The 17,382-nt window shown below is 42.1% G+C and overlaps 1 protein-coding gene across 6 annotated transcripts in view; it reads left to right on the forward strand.

Moving 5' to 3' along the window:
• PPME1 (protein phosphatase methylesterase 1) overlaps positions 1-17,382 on the forward strand; it is an 82,505-nt gene that overhangs the window by 25,456 nt on the left and 39,667 nt on the right. For 5 of the 6 annotated variants that reach the window (XR_011389237.1, XM_070075313.1, XM_070075298.1 and 2 more), the window contains 3 exons: positions 8,515-8,608; positions 9,121-9,213; positions 16,556-16,613. Coding sequence is in view for 5 of the 6 variants with exons in the window: in XM_070075313.1 (XP_069931414.1) it covers positions 8,515-8,608; positions 9,121-9,213; positions 16,556-16,613 (245 nt within the window). In the remaining variant the exon portion in view is untranslated. Of the gene's footprint in view, positions 1-8,514; positions 8,623-9,120; positions 9,214-16,555; positions 16,614-17,382 lie in introns of all 6 variants that reach the window. The other variant, XM_070075316.1, reaches the window with a different exon arrangement.

The raw sequence follows: 17,382 nt of genomic DNA on the forward strand, positions 1-17,382 counted from the left end.
TAAATGGTTGCCACAGCCGGCGCACTGCACCGATCCAGATTCAGGTGCTTCCTCCTGGTCCCGCTGGGGTGCAGGACTCAAGCACTTGGGCCATCCTCCACTGCCTTCCCGGGCCATAGCAGAGAGCTGGACTGCAAGAGAAGCAACCAGGACGGAACCCGGCACTCCAACTGGGACTAGAACCCGGAGTGCTGGTGCCGCAGGCAAAGGATTAGCCTAGTGAACCATGGTGGTGGCCTGTGTTTTCCTTCTTTTAAATTCTGTTGCCAGTCTAGGCTCCTGTTCCTTGCTATCCAGGTTATTGCAATGTATTTTCCCCCTAGAAACAAATCATTCATCAAATTGATCTTTCCTTATACTTTTCATCCATGCTTTTTATTAGCTCCTCACTTAGTGTGATACCATCTAAACCCTGTCTGACTTTGGGCTCCTCCAAAAGATCACACACACAAATAGAAAAAGGATATATGTTCTCCATTTTATTATGTTTAACATCATTGTTTCACCACTACCTACTTTGAGTTGTGTCACTTTTAGCTTTTCAAAATTGCTCTACTTATTTCTGCCTCATTCCAGTTAGCTGTTTGTTTTTTCAGTGTCCCCCATGCAGCCACTCTATTGGATCATGATTTATGCTCATTTCTCTGCTTGAAGAGTCTGTCTTATCCCTCTATATTTCCAGGAGTCCAAGTTCTACCTGTTCGACCACACCCAGCTTAAATGCTATTTTTTTCTTTGAAATTTCTCTTTATTCCCTAAGTTGATCCTCCTTTGAGCATTCATAACACTTTATGTATACTTCTTTTGTTTTTAATTTATTTTTTATTTTTTGACAGAGTGGACAGAGAGAGAGACAGAGAGAAAGGTCTTCCTTTTCTGTTGGTTCACCTCACAGTGGCCGCTGTGGCTGGCGTGCTGTGGCCGGTGTACCGCGCTGATCCGAAGCCAGGAGCCAGGTGCTTCTCCTGGTCTCCCATGTGAGTGCAGGGCCCAAGCACTTGGGCCACCCTCCACAGCAGAGAGCTAGACTGGAAGAGGAGCAACCAGGACAGAATCCTGCGCCCCGACCGGGACTAGAACCCAGGGTGCTGGTGCCGCAGGTGGAGGATTAGCCTAGTGAGCTGCAGCACCAGCCAATTTTTAATTTCTAAAAAAGGTGTTATTTATTTATTTGAAAGAGATATCTTCCATCTGCTGGTTCATTCCCCAAATGGACTCAACAGGTCTATACTTAAGCCATCATCAGCTGCCCCCCAAGGATGCATTATCACAAAACTGAATTGGAAGCAGAATAGCCAAGACTCAGTTGGCAGCTTAATTCACTGTACCATAACACTTTCCCTCTCTGCTTATTTAATGTCTAATATTGCAAAATTAACCCAAGTCGTAGACTGGATAAACAATTACATGTGCAAAAGACGGTATTGGAGGTATGCTAGAAGATCTGTGTGGGTACAAGCAACTATTGGAGATGCAGAATTATTGATTCCTAATTAATGGGAGTCATTTGGTTAGTGTAATACTTGGTTAGTGTAATTTGGGTAGTCTCTGGAACCCTCTCTTTTCTTTTTCTTTTTTTTTTAAGGATGAAGTTAGAAGTGGATAGTGTTCTCCCAGGAATAATAGCTTTTAAAAAAAAAAATTTTTTTTTAGGGGCCGGCGCTGTGGTGCAGCAGGTTAAAGTCCCAGTGCCAGCATCCCATATGGGTGCCTGTTTGAGTTCCGGCTGCTCCTCTTCCAATCCAGCTCTCTGCTATGGCCCGGGAAAGTGGTAGAAGATGGCCCAACTGCTTGGGCTCCTGCACCCATGTGGAAAACCCGGAAGAAGCTCCTGGCTTCAGATTGGCTCAGCTCTGGTTGTTGTGGTCATTTGGGGAGTGAAGTTGAATGAAAGACACCCCCCCCCCCACCTCTACCTCTCTCTGTAACTCTGTCTTTCAAATAAATAAAATAAATTCTAAAAAAAAAAAAGATTTATTTATTTGAAAGTCAGAATTACAGAGAGAGGGCGAGAAAGAGATTTTGTATCTGCTGGGCCAGGCCGAAGCCAGGAGCCAGGCAGGGAGCTGGATCTTAAGTGGAGCACCTGGGACTCAAACCAGTGCCCATATGGGATGCTGGCATTGCAGGCTGCAGCTTTACCCACAATGCCACAATGCTGGCCCCAAATACTATCTTTTTATAGGAAGTAATTTTTCTTTAACTGCTGGTTGGCCAACTTGGAAAGTTCCAGTGGCATTGGAAAATCATCCATGTTTTCATTCTGTTAAGGAAGCCTCTGATACTGTGCACTGAAGCCTTACTACTTTTCAGAAGCATAATTTGAGGTGGAATATAGCATTGAAATAAACAGCTGAAGCTTTGGAGAGTGATGGAACTGTATTTGAATTTTATTACTGCCATGGAATAGTTGTATGACAGTAGGCAAGTTACTTTATCTTTAAATCTGTTTTTTTCATCTGTGAAATGAGAATCAAAGTAACTCAGAGTTTTGTAGTAATAAATCAATCATGCCAGTAGTATTTGGCATAGTAACTCACTGTTGTAAACAGTAATCATTAAGTACTATTACTATGATGATATCCTAGGTCTGGATATCAAAAATTCATGCATGGATTATTAGAATCCCTTACAGCGTGTTTGACATGTCATGTTGTGTTATACTTCACTTATTTTATGCATGTGTGGATTTATGAGTGGCTTATGAGTAAGTAGAACTAGAAGTTCTGCTTTTAGTTTCCCTGTTAGAAATCAAGTGCAACCAGAAAACAAAAGAAACAGGGATCCAGGCCTATGTTTACTTCCAAACAGATATTTTTTCTGCATTTAGACAGGATTATCCATTATTGAGGATTTTCTGTTAATGAGCAAATGTCAGGTATATTAGAATCTTTAAAAGACATATTATTTAGTCACTACAGTCCAAGCAGCAAGAATTTGAATAATTTGACCAAGCCTATACTTCAAGTGTTAGGAACTTGCAGGGAATAGGGAAATGGTATACTGTCTGTTTCCTTCACAGTCATGTACTTTACTTTTATGTTCTAGCACCTCTCTCTCATCTTGGGAAACTTAAAACAATCTCAATGCCCGGGCTGTACATCAACAGGGGTGGGGAACCTTTTATCTTTACGGACCACTTGGATATTTATGACATCATTCATGGGCCATGCAAATTTATCAACTTAAAAATTAGCCTGCTATAAATTTTTTGAATTCAAGTCCCAGTTGTGGTTGCCTTGGGAGGAGGGCCAGACCAAATGATTTCATAGCCTTTATATGGCTCATGAGCTGGATGTTTCCCACCCTATCACTACAAGTTTTTAGGGAATAAGACTTAAGAGTCAGTATTTCTTGGAGTTGCCCAGGTGGCCTATGGATGGCCATATCACCTTGAACAAAGTGGCCAATCTCTAGTTCCAAGGGGATTTTATTGTTACAGAGGTTGAAAACTACTGACCTGACTCAAGCCTGAAACAGAATAGACATTCAATATAGTAAGGCTTCACTTTTGAAAAAAATACAACCCTGACTACCCAACTCTGCTCTGTTGTAATTCTTTCTAGCACTATAGTTATCTAAGCGTGCTTTTATATTAAGCTTACAATTTATAGATATCCTCCATTCAGCCCAGTGGCATATATGTCTGGTAAGAGATAATGTTTTACTGATAGATGTTTGAATTTCTTCCACTATTACAAAGAAGAATAGGTGTGGAAATAGGGGGAGACTTAAGGTTTCTTTCCTGTTTCCCATCCAGGATTGAAGACATAACTTGCAAATAGACATTTGTTCATTTTTATAATTTTTTTTGGAAATGATTTTATATTTTTTAATAATCATGGTCAAAAAAAAAAGATAGAGAAGGACTGTATTTAAAAAATTGTTCTTTGATTTCCAGGTCATAGTTCTTCTCCCAGAATATGATCAATGTTATAATAGTATCCTTCCAGAGATAGTTGAAACATATATTATCAGTTCTATATCAAGTTTAAACAAGTGGTAGTATATGCATCCTGTTCACTTGTTTGTCTTTCTAACTAACACTACTTAATGGTGTGTCTTGGAGCTACTGTATATCCATATATAAAGAATTTTATCATTAAATGATTTCTTCCTTCTAATATAAATAAAAGTATTTCTTGGTCTTTTTTAATAAATTTATTTTATTTTATTTGAAAGAGTTACAGAGAGAGGTAGAGACAGAGAGGTCTTCCATATGATGGTTCACTCCCCAGATGGCTGCAGTGGCCAGAGCTGAGCTGATGCGAAGTTAGGAGCCAGGAGCTTCTTCCAGGTCTCCCACACTGGTGCAGGGGCCCAAGGACTTGGGCCATCTTCTGCTGCTATCCCCGGCCTTAGCAGAGAGCTGGATCGGAAGAGGAGCAGCCTGGACTTGAACTGGCACCCATATGGGATGCTGGCGGTTTAGGCCAGGGCTTTAACCTACTGTACCATAGCGCCAGCCCCTTCTCTGTCATTTTTTTAACCACTTGCCTGTGATGGATACTTAGGTTGTTTCTTTTCTGTTAGGAAGAATGCTACATTGAATAAATAAGTCATACTTTTGTTTTAGCAATTTTTTTAAAAGATTTATTTGAGAGGCAGAGTTACAGAGAGAGGTCATCCATCCACTGATTCACTCCACAGATGGCTGCAACGGCTGGAGCTGGGCTGGAGCCAGGAGCCAGGAGCCAGAAGCTTCTTCCAGGTCTCCCACATGGGTGCAGGGGCCCAAGCACTTGGACCATCTTCCATTCCTTTCCCAGGCCATTAGCAGGGGACTGGATCAAAAGTATAGCAGCTGGAATTTGAACTGGCGCCCATATGGATGCCGGCAGCACAGGCGGAGGATTAACCTACTACACCCCAGCACCATCATCCCCCACACCCCTCGCCTTTTTAAAAAAATAATTTGAAATGCAGTTACAGAGGGAAAAAGAGAGGCAGAAAGATCTGATCTTCTTTCCCCTGGTTCATTCCCTAAATAGCCACAATGGCTGGGGCTAGACTAAGCCAAGGCCAGAAGCCTGGCACTCCATCCCATTCTGTGGGTGCCAGGGCCCACGCACTTGGACCATCTTCAGCTGCTTCCCCAGGAGCATTAGTAGGGCACTGGATCAGAAGTGAAGCAGTTGGGACTCAAACTGGTGCCCATGTGGGATGCCTGTGTTGCAGGCAGCAGCTTAACTGACTGTGCCACAATGCTTGCTTATCTAGGAGCAACTCTTTTAAAATAAATTCATAGAAATCTAAGGTATTCATATTGCCATTTTACTTTCCATTAAGATTGTATGTTGATTGGCTGAAAAATGACAAGGATGAAAAAGTGTGAGGGACTAGCAGCGTGGTTGGGCCATGGGGCTTCGGACTGAAGCCTACTATGCTAGATGGCATCCAAGGCATAGATGGCACCACAGATAAGACTGTGCCATTTTACTAACATTCCCCCCTTTTGTTTTTTATAAAGTAAGAGTTGTGTGGAATTACATCAGCCCCAAAAGTCCAGGAGGGGTGGAGGGACAATGACCTGTTTTTAGAGCTATTTCCTGCTGACATGGGGTGACTAGTTACTCTCTGCTGGCATGGGATGATGTCTCAAGCTGCAGTCTCCTGGGTGGGGAGCTAAGTATATTCCTGTAGCAGCATTTGGTTGACCGCCTGGAGACAGTATAAAAGACAGGGTGAGAATAGCAGCCAATGGTCTTAAGAGTGGCATTAACCAAATAATGAGAGGATTTCCTAGAGGAGAAGAAATGAGGGGGTCTCTGAACCCTAGTGACTAACTGATGGATGTGGTTTTATCTGGCCTGATTGGTTAACATAATAACAATACTGTTAAGGCTCTTCTATTCCATAGAACCATGCCTGTTAGGTGATATGGCTTTGGAGACCTCAGATGGCCTCCAAATTATTTAAAATTATTAAAAAAATACCTCAGCTGAGGTCTCAGTGGACCTAGTGACCTCCTCTTGTATCTGTTGGAGTTGTTTTGGAGTCAGTTGGTCGAGATAATGTTGTGGCCCAAATATGTTCCTGAGATCACAGCTGAGGAGAGGGAGGCTGCGAAGCTGATCCCAACAAAGATTGGGAGAAAGGCCACTTGTCTCTTGTGGGCAGAGGGGTTTGTCTGTAGAGAAAATTCTGAGCAATCATACAGCATTAAGTGGGGGGAGAGGACCATCAATACACACGGGTTAGGAGTAGAGCCATTGATGTTAGAGTAGAGGCTATGATTAGAGAGAAATGAGGCCCCAAGTGGGCCAGTAAGAGTCTAGAACAGAGGACAGAGTCATTGGAGGACCTAAGAAAGCTGCTGTCTAAGCCACAAATAAGTTTTCCAATTGAGAGGCAAACAGAAACTGACAGAAGAGGCCTGATAATCAGATGGGCTTTAAGGCGTTGCCACTTCTGAGACCCAGGCCTATCTTATCCCTTCACATGGGGGTACATCATAAGGAAGGTGTAAATCTCATTAGGGAACACACTCTGTTGACTTCCGTTACCTAGCTGGCTTAGGAGGAGAGCTGGCCAGGTACAGGCAGGTGACATCTAACAGGAAATTTACAGTTCTTCTTGCAGTGTTGCTGACCCTACTTGGCTCTCTCCTCAGCAGCGGTGGTTACTTTGGTAGCTGGGCCGAGTGAGCCCAGCTTAGAGCCAACAAACAAGATCTGTGATTCTGACCTGAAGTCCTTTGATTCCAGGGCAGTTCCATTTCCAGTGACCCAACTCTTGGCTGGCAGAGCTGCCGGGGCTCTTTATAAAGTGACTTCTGCTGACGCCCTGACTTTCCACATTGAAAGCCACTGCAGTGGACTGGCCTGATCACTGTACAGAGCAGCCTTAATTGGCCTGCCATCTATCTTTACATTGCTTCTGATGCTTAGCTGTCTTTTCCTTCTGGTTTTTGTTAAAGCAGACCAGAGGATGCAAGTCAACAGGGTGCTTAAGTCCCATCTCTAATCTTTGGTGACTTAAACTAGAAGTCTATAGTCACAGGCATGTTCTGATAGTGTTTTTTCTGTGAGGTAGACAATGCCCATGAAGAAAGCTATGTCCTCACTTTAAAACTTTCTCTCCCTTTTTTGGTCTGAAAGGGAGGTTTTGCCTGTTTACTGTACCCATGGTAAAGTAAGTCTAGCTGTGAAATTGTAATTTAAGCTCTCCTTTTGGCTGTGATATCATTAGAGAAAATGTTAGCCATCCCTTTTATAAGATAAAAATTCTAAACTGTCCATCCCAGACAGAACACAAAATCTGTGTCTCTTTGCTACAAAAATCAGAAATAAAACCTTAAATTTAAGAGCTAGTGCATGGAATCATATCCCATACTTTAGAACAGTTTTAACAGAGTTAGAACTAGGGAAGAGAAATAGCTTACTGGAGAGCTGCCTGGAAAACTGACCGAGTGTCATCAGTTAGAACTGTTAAAAGGAGATGCTGCAAGTTTTAAACAGATTTTAAAATGTTTACTAACATATGCATTGCAAAAAAACCTCATTGCTTTAACAGAGGATCAGATTCTAGTTCTATGTCAATTAGATTAATAGCTTTTGCTTTCCATCAGCTAATTTCCTTGACTTATGTTTTGAAATAACCTTTTAGAAATCTCCAAATTAAGACTTTTTTTTTTTTTTCGCCAGATAGAGTTATAGACAGAGAGACAGAGAGAAAGGTCTTCCTTCCATTGGTTCACTCCCCAGATGGCCACTATGGCCAGCACTGTGCTGATCTGAACCAGGAGCCAGGTGCTTCTTCCTGGTCTCCCATGTGGGTGCAGGGGCCCAAGCACTTGGGCCACCCTCCACTGCCCTCCCGGGCCACAGCAGAGAGCTAGACTGGAAGAGGAGCAACCAGGACTAGGACCCAGCTCCCATATGGGATGCCGGCGCCGCATGCGGAGGATTAACCAAGTGAGCCACAGTGCTGGCCCCCAAGACAGCATTTTCTAAATAAGATAACATATCTGATTTCAACCTTAGTTACTTTCAAGCAGTGTGGAACTGTTTTCATGTGGATAATTTATGAAAACATGTTAGCAAACTCAAGTAGTTTTTCTATAGAATATAAGGTGTTAAGAATACCAGAGTTTACATTTAGACATATTTATCTCATTTGCCTTTACCCAATTTACATTTAGCAATTACACCTGGATGAGTGAAGATACTGGTATTATACCATACCTCTATCTGAATTAAAGTCAGAATTGAATTCATATGGGATTCTACTCCTTTTATAAAACTCTAGCTGTAAATCAATGACATTAAACCAGAGATTGCAAAATCTACCTTAGGAAAGTCCTTAAATTTTTTACTCTTCAGTCTGCATTTGAACTTATTTAAACACATTTTTAATGTTATGCTTTGTGATGAACTCATTATATCTTTAAGAGAATAAATACCCTTGCTATTTTCATTCAGATTTATGTTTAGCATTTGTTGACCAAGATTTTATCTTTCAGTGCATAACTATTTTTTTACTTGAAATCTCTCTCTCTTTTTGTTCCCGCAGCCCTGGAAGAAAACGAGACTTTTCCCCTGTTCCTTGGAGTCAGTACTTTGAGTCCATGGAAGATGTGGAAGTAGAGAATGAAACTGGCAAAGATATATCCTTTGCAAAGTGGTTATTTGGCAAGCTTGCGATGCCTAAGAAGTCTTGAATAGTTTCTAAAAATGTTCTTTATTTAGCTGTTTCATTTTATTCCCTACCTGTGCTTTGTGTAGTATGACATATGACCTCTAAGTCCATGCCAGTGTCTTTCTTGGCTGTAATTGTCTAATTCATGGAGAAATGATTAAAATGTTTAAACTATAAAATTCCTGAAACTGATGTATCTCTTAAGGACCCAGGGAGAGATTTCTGGAGTCAAGTGAGTTGAACCAGTTTAGTCATTAGGACAAAGGGGATTTTTTTTTTTTTCACTGAAGAAAATATATTATTGGTTCCTTAAAAATTGAAGGTTGGATCTCAGAAACGTCTATTTAAGTTTCTCTTGAATTTGGAAATCTTTAGTTTTGCATATAGCTTTGTGCTGCCTAAGGTTTCTAGTAAATATTATAATGACTGAGTAACTTCCATGAACAAATACTTAAGTACGTTATCTTTGACTATTCATACACTTTTCGAGTTTACAAGAGTGGTTCAGAGGGTCCAGTCCTGCTCCTTCTGCATGGAGGAGGCCATTCTGCCTTGTCCTGGGCTGTGTTCACGGTGAGTTGATAGTAGGAACTGATGTCAGTAAAATCATTGTTTACTTATGGGTGATTTAACTAGCCAAATTCTTGTTGTGCACACTCATATTACTTGGTGTAAGAAGGTTAAGGGGAGCTGGTGCTGTGGCACAGTGGGTTAAAGCCCTAGCCTACAGTGGGGTGCCAGTTTGAGCCCTAGCTGCTTCTCTTCTGATCCAGCTCTCTGCTATGGCCTGGGAAAGCAGTACAAGATGGCCCAAGTCCTTGGGCCCCTGCACTAGCATGGGAGACCTGGAAGACGCTCCTGGTTCCTGGCTTCAGATCAGCTTCACTCTGGCTGTTGCGGTCATTTGAGGAGTGAACCAGTGGAATGGAAGACCTCTCTCTCTCTGACTCTACCTCTCTTTTTAACTCTGTCTTTTAAATAAATAATTCTTTAAAAAAAAAAAAAACAAGGTTAAGGATGTAGAGATTCCTAATATTTGTCATGGGAGGCTTAAGATAACCTATTTTTTTAAAGACTTATTTCTTTGAAACAGAGAGAGGGAAAAACAGAGAGAGATATCTTCTGTTCTCTGGTTCACTCCCTAGATGGCCACAATGGCTATGGCTAGGCCATTGTGAAGCCAGGAGTTTCTTCCAGGTCTCTCACATGGGTGGCAGGGGGTCAAGTACTTAGACCATCTTCTGCTGTTTTCACAGGCCATTAGCAGGAGGCTAAGATAACCTACTCTTTAAACCAAAGGTTCTTAACTGGAGAAGGCTGTAGTGCCTTCAAAAAGTTTAGGAAATTTTGTTTATATGGGTACCTTATATGTGCATTGGGATCAGGGGAGTAGAATTTGTGCCTTTTCAAAAGGTAGGGTTTGTATTTGTCTTCTCTTTTTGAAAAAAAGATTTATTTATCTGAATGTTAGAATTAGAGAGAGAGAGGGGTCACAGAGAGATCTTCCATCTACTGATTCACTCCCCATATGACCTCAACAGCCAGGGCTGGGCCAAGCTGAAACCAGGAACCAGGAGACTCATCTGGGTCTCCCATGTGGGTGGCAGGGGCCCAAACACTTGGGTCATCTTCTGCTGCTTTTGCAAGGCTATTAGTAGGGAGCCGGATAGGAAATGGAACAGCTGGGACTGGCACTGTATAGGATGCATCATAGGTGGCAGCTTCACCTGCCACTTCATACTGCTGGGCCCTGGATCTGTATCTTAACAGTTAAAAATTATTTTTTTGTGAAGCAGAGAGAGACATTATGCTCACTTTCCAAATGTCCACAATGGCAGGGCTAGGCCAGGCTGAAGCTGAGAGCCAGGAACTCTATTCTATTCTCTGACATGGGTGGCAGGGGCCCAAGCATGGGACCATCTTCCATTGCCTTCCTAGGAATATTAGCAGGGAACTGGGTTGGAAACAGAGCAACCAGGACTTGAACCTGAACTCAGTATAGGATGCCAACATTGCAGGTGCTTCTGTAACCTGTGCCACAACTTTAGCCTCAAGAGGAAACTTTTTTTTTTTTTTTTTTGAAAGAGTTACACAAGAGAGAGGAGAGGCAGAGAGAGAGAGGTGTTCCATCTGATGGTTCACTCCCCAGTTGGCCACAACGGCTGGAGCTGCGCTGATCTGAAGCCAGGATCCAGGAGCTTCCTCCCCTTCAGGTCTCCCACGTGGGTGCAGGGGCCCAAGGACTTCGGCCATCTTCCATTGCTTTCTCAGGCGCCAGCAGAGAGCTGGATGGGAAGTGGAGCAGCCGGGGCTCGAGCCAGTGCCCATGTGGGAAGCTGATGCTTCAGGCCAGGGCGTTAATCCACAGTGCCAGCCCCTGGAAATTGTTTTTAAACACAACTCTTCCCCCACCCACATTCACATTACACTTAATTTACGCATATCAGAATTGGGGAGAGGGTATGAAAACACACTAGATTGTAAAGTTCTAGGGAGATGAGCATTTTTATATACATTTACTTATTTGTAATTGAGTACCACTGTTTTAGGCAATGAGAAGCTATCAAAAAGCTTTAGAAAAATCAAGGCCGGCACCTTGGGTCACTAGGCTAATCCTCCGCCTGTGGCACCAGCACTCCGGGTTCTAGTCCCAGTTTGGGTGCCGGTTCTGTCCCAGTTGCTCTTTTTTCAGTCCAGCTCTCTGCTGTGGCCCGGGAAGGTAGTGGAGGATGGCCCAAGTGCTTGGGCCCTGCACCTGCATGGGAGACCAGGAGGAAGCACCTGGCTCCTAGCTTCAGATCAGCGCTGTGCGCTGGCCGTAGCAGCCATTTGGGGGGTGAACCAACAGAAGGAAGACCTGTCTGTCTCTCTCTCACTGTCTAACTCTGCCTGTCCAAAAAAAAAAAAAAAAAAAAAATCAAGATACTAGTTAAATATAGATATAAAGAGACTTGATTGGGCAGGAGACACAAATGGAGGCAGGGAGACTAGCTACAAGGTTGTTCTTGTGTTCCTCAATTCTAAATAATTGGTATCTTACGGAGTGTTAATTTCTCTCCAGAGGAGAACATTTATTTAAGATTTCCATCATGAAAACAACTACTTAGAATATTATTATTACTTTAATAATTAAGCTACCCAACTTACTTGTGAGGGTAGCATTAGTCTAATGCCAAAACCAGTAAATAATCATCAAGTAGGAAAACTAAGCTAATTTCACTTATAAAATAGGTGTCTGGGACAGGTGTTTAACCTAGCAGTTAAAAGCAGTGCCTATCCTGGCTGTTCTACTTCTGATCTAGCTCCTGCTAATGGCGTGGGAAAAGTAGCAGGAAATGGCCCCAGTGTTTGGGCCCCTGCCACCCATGTGGGAGACCCAGATGAATCTCCTGGTTACGGTGTGGCCTAACCCTGGCCATTTTAGGCCTCTGGGGAGTGAACTGGTGGATGGAAGATCTGTCGCTCTTTCTCACTCTGTAACACTGATTTTCAAATAAATAAGTCTCTTTCTCTCTCTCTCTTTTAATCCATTTGAAAAAAAAACCCACAAAGTCATATGCTAGGTAAAATATATTTGAAATAGGGGCCGGCACTGTGGCATAATGGGAAAAGCCTCCATCTGCAGTGCTGGCATCCCATATGGACGCCAGTTCAAGTCCTGGCTGCTTTACTTCTGATCCAGCTACCTGCTAATGTGGCTAGGAATGCAGCAGAGAATGGCTGAAGTGCTTGGGCTGTTGCACCAATGTGGGAGACGCAGAAGAGGCTAGCCCAGCTCTGACCATGGGGCCGTTTGACGAGTGAACCAGTGGATGGAAGAGGTCTTTCTGTCTATACCTTTCTGTCTGTGACTTTCAAATAAAATAAATTTAAAAAAAAAAAAAAAAAGACAGCTTCATACTTATTAAATTGGCCAAGAGTATTAAGTTTGAGGATTTCACATGTTTGTAAGGATACTTGTTTCTCCACACTTTGTTCAGTATGTGATAAATCCTTCAGAACTTGTTTTTTCTATTTTTCAGCTACAAAAATTGTGCTAACACTGGCATGGGCATAGTGGTTAAAATGTGCTCATGCCAATACCCACCTTTGGATTTTGATTCCATCTTCTTACTATACAGATCCTGGGATGCAGCAGTGATGAGTGAAATATTTGGGTTGCTACCACCCATGTGGGAGACCTGGATTCGGTTCCAGGTTCCTGACTCCTAGCTTCAGCCTTGGCCCTGCCCCAGTCACTGCAGGCATTTGGGTAGTGAACCAGCAAATGAGTGTTCTCTCTTCTCTCTCCTCTCCTTGTCCCTTCCTTCTTCTTCTCTTCCCCCCTCTCCCCTTGTCTCTCCCACCTCCCCTCTCCCTCTCTTGTCTCCTCCTTTTCCCTCTTTTCTCTCCTCCCTCCTTACCCTCCACTCTTCTTCCTTCCCTTCTTTCTTCCCCTCTTCTCTCCCCCTCCCCTCCCCTCTTTTCTTCTTCCCTTCCCGCTCCTTCCTTCCCTCCCCTTCTCTCCCTTAAGTAAATAAGAACTTAAAAAACAAATGTGCTAATACTTTCTTACCTACTAGGAAATTATTATCATGAAGATAATCTGATTATCTGAGGTATTTGGTGTTGCAGAAAGTGTTATTCTGCAAAGTGTTGCAGAAGCGTGCTATTACTATCCGTATCTTACTGTTTAGGATTGGGCTAGGGAATCTCCACATTGGCTGTATGTTAGAATCACCAGAACTCTGGGCCCGCACCGCTCACTAGGCTAATCCTCTGCCTGCGGCACCGGCACCCCTGGTTCTAGTCCCGGTTGGGGTGCCGGATTCTGTCCCGGTTGCTCCTCTTCCAGTCCAGCTCTCTGCCGTGGCCCGGGAGTGCAGTGGAGGATGGCCCAGGTCCTTGGGCCCTGCACTCGCATGGGAGACCAGGAGGAAGCACTTGGATCCTGGCTTCGGATCGGTGCAATGCGCCGGCCATAGCAGCCATTTGGGAGGTGAACCAACGGAAAAGGAAGACCTTTCTCTCTGTTTCTCTCTAACTCTGCCTGTCAAAAAAAAAAAAAAAAAAAAAAAAAAAAAAAAAAAAAAAAAGGAATCACCAGAACTCTAAATGTATAGGTAACTCTGCCCCCACCCTACTTCACTTAAATCAGAATTTCTGGTGGGTTCTACCTGTGAAGTAGTAGTTCCTGAAGTTCCCTAGGTGATTCTGTTAATACAGGCAGGGTTGAGAACCACCTGGAGAAAGGCTGCTTTGATTTGGCTCTTGGCTATGTTGCTTAACAGCCTTTTGAACCTGGGCAAATTACTTAATCTCACAGTAGAGTGACTTCACCTATAAAATGGTGATAATTTCATCTTAGTAGTAAAGAGTTGTAGGAGAAAGTTATATAATTCATTTGATGCACTTAGATTGGTGACTGACACATAATAAGATTTAGTAAATATTAGTTGTAATTGCTACTGTCTAGTTTTTAAATAGTTGTTTTTCACTCAACTAAATGCAAAGTTGTGCTACTAGGAGATGATCTGGAGCAACTGCAATGGACAGGCTCTGACACTTTTTCATTGTAAAGCATGTCTGTGAATTTATTTTGCTTATTTATTTTTCCTAATTTTCCTCTGCCACACCCAAGTGCAAATATCATGATTGCAGGGATGTTGCCTATATTTTTCACTACTATAACCCCAGTACTCAGTTGGTGCCAGATTTTTAGATGTGTTAAATAAGTGAATAAAAAATCTGTTATTGTCAGTGTTTTCTGACTGCTACATAGGATTGTAAATCATTACTTTCAAGTTAAAGGTTGTAAATGAGAATTACTGTTCTCAAGTGTGTATTTTGTTTGTTTCATAAACCAAGTTTTACTTTTTTTAATGCTTAGCAATCAAGCAAATTTGCCACTTAATTTTTCTTCTAAAATAGGGATTTGTTTTTGGTGTTGAAGGCTTCATGCTACAATATAACACATTTAATAACTCCTTTAAATTAACAAATAGATTTCAGGAACAAACAGCAAAGTATAGTGTAATTTCAGTACATTGTTCCCTTACAGGGTATTCATTAGTTTGGACATTTGGCATAGGAGTGCTTAAGATGCTGTCTGGGGCATCTGCATCCCAGGTCAGAGTGCCTAGGTTCAAGTCACAGCTCTGTTCCTGATGCCAACTTTCTTCCCTTACCCTGGGAAGCAACAGGTGATGGTTCAAACAAGTTCTAGTCTCCTGTCTTAGGCCTAATCAAGCTCTGGCTGTTGTGTACATTTGACAAGTGACCCAATGATGGAAATTGTCTGTCTCTGTCATCTCTGCCTTTCAAATAAAAAAAGAATTCATTAATTAGGGTAATGGAAGTAGAAATAGAAATCGATTCTAGGTGATTTGAAAGTGTAATTTAAGGGCCTGGCACTGTGGCATATTGGGTAGAGCTGCAACCTACATCCCATATGGGCACCGGTTCAAGTCAGAGCCACTTGTCTTCTGATCCAGCTCCCTGCTAATGTGCCTTGGAAAGCAGCGGAAGATGGCTCCTTGGGCCCCTGTACCCACGTGGGAGACTGGAAGAAGCTCCAGGCTTCTGGCTTCAGATTGGGTCAGCTTCAGCCATTGTAGCCCTTTGGGGAATGAACCAGTGAATGGAAGACACTGCCCCCTCACTCTCTCTGCCTCTGCCTCTCTGTAACTCTGCCTTTCAAATAAATGAATCATCTTTTAAAAAATTAATTTAAGAATGTGACTTTAAAAAAAATCTATTTGAAAGAGTTAGGGAGAGACAGCGATCTTCCATTTGCTAAATTACTCTCAAAATGGTCATAATGGCCAGGGCTAAGCCAAGCTGAAGCCAGGAGCTTCATCCGGTTCTCCTACATGGGTAGCAGGTGCCAGAACACCTCAGCCATTTTCTGCCGCATTCCCAGGCCATTTGCAGAGAGATAGATTGGAAGTAGAGCAGCTGGGACTTGAACCTGCACCCATATGGGATACTGCATTGCAGGCAGCAGCTTTACCTGCTAAGCCACAACGCTGGCCCCAAGAATTTGACTTGTTTTGTGATATGTGCTCATGTGCTCACTGTTATATTGGTATGTATCTTGGTTTTAGTTTTTTTTTTTTTTTTTTCCTCCCTGTTGGTTATATGACCCTGGCAAATAATTTCCTTTCTTTGCCTTCAGTTTCCTTATTCAAAAAAATGTGAGGGTTAGACAAGACAATTCTAGTCTGATCTTTTATGAATAGTTAATTGTGATGTATTATGATCGTTGAGCCTCCAAATTTTATCTCTCCCATGATATTATGATTTCTTATTCAGTATCTTTTTAACTGTCACAGGTTTGTATGTACTATTGTAGTTCTTTTAAGTGAATCTTGCTGATGGTAGACATCATGACTTATACTGCTTTCAGGGTTATTTCATGATTTGAGTGTTAGATTTGTATGTTGCCCTGAGCTAAGATATAAACTGACTCATGGTCCTTATCTAGGAGATTCTTTGTCCAGAAAAGGAAGAATATCTGAGGAATATGGATAAAAATAATAGGTAGGATTCAGAGGGTCAGTGTCTGAAGATACTTGGACTATATTTCAGGAAAGGCTAGGGAGAGTTTAGATTTAAGGAGTCCTAGGCACTGCTTAAGGGATGTTGGTGTCCCAAATGGCAGCCTTAACCCACTGTCACAACACTCACCCTCCCAATCTTTCTGTTTTCACAGAGATTGCTATATTTTGAAGTTGGGACAGAATCAGAATATGTGCCCCCCCCCCCCAAAAACACAGAATCATCTTTCTTTAATTTTACTTAAAAGTAGAAAGTCTTCTTTGTGTCCTCTTGAATTCCTTGAATTCTGATGGAAATTTACTTAATATAGTTATTGGTGATTTGCATAATTTGTTAGCCCAGATGCATCATACTGCATTTTTCGTTTTCTTCCTAGGCAGCAATCATTAGTAGAGTTCAATGTAGAATTGTGGCTTTGGATCTGCGAAGTCATGGTGAGTGAAGTTCTTAATTAGCCATTGACTCAGTGACACAGTACTGAGCAACTTTGAAAAGTCTTATGTATTATAAATTTCAGTGTGGCCATAAAATAACCATCTATTCCATGTGGGTATTTTGGGAGAAGTCTTAGTTTCCTGTTTTTATGAATATTGTGTGATGTATATATACAAATTATTTTATGTATTTTTAGATGTGTGTATATTATATATTTTAATATGATATATATTTTTAAGCTAAGAAAATACCAAATTCTTTAAAAATATCAAATTCTTACGTTGTTGATGTGTAGGGAATGTGGGTATATTTTTACTAGGCTACTGTAATTATCTGTCATAGTGTATGTATTAGCCTTCTGTTACTTTAGTTAAAATACCAAAGAGAGGAGCTTCTTAGGAAGGAGGGAGGTTTATTTCAGCTTACAGTGTGGAGGTTCACAGTCTTTGGGTGGATCTGTTAGTATGTCATCTGCTGAGGAAGGTTAACATGGTGAGCAAGGAAGCAGGGAGGGAGGGGGCAGGAAGGACGTTCATTTATATAACCTAACCTCTTGCCTTAACCTTGCCTTTTGAGGGCAAAACCCCAGTGACCTAAAGACCTCCCCCTAGACCCAGCTCCCAGATACCATAATTAGATGAAGTCTCCACTCTTAATTCATTAACATTAATCCATTAGCTGTTACCGTAGACTTAAGGGTCTTAACATCTGTTATTTGGGGGCACCAAATCCTGTTCAAACTGTAACAGAGTGGCTAATCATAAAGGT

This window comes from Oryctolagus cuniculus, chromosome 1 (assembly GCF_964237555.1).
Source record: "Oryctolagus cuniculus chromosome 1, mOryCun1.1, whole genome shotgun sequence".
Lineage (NCBI taxonomy): Eukaryota > Metazoa > Chordata > Mammalia > Lagomorpha > Leporidae > Oryctolagus > Oryctolagus cuniculus.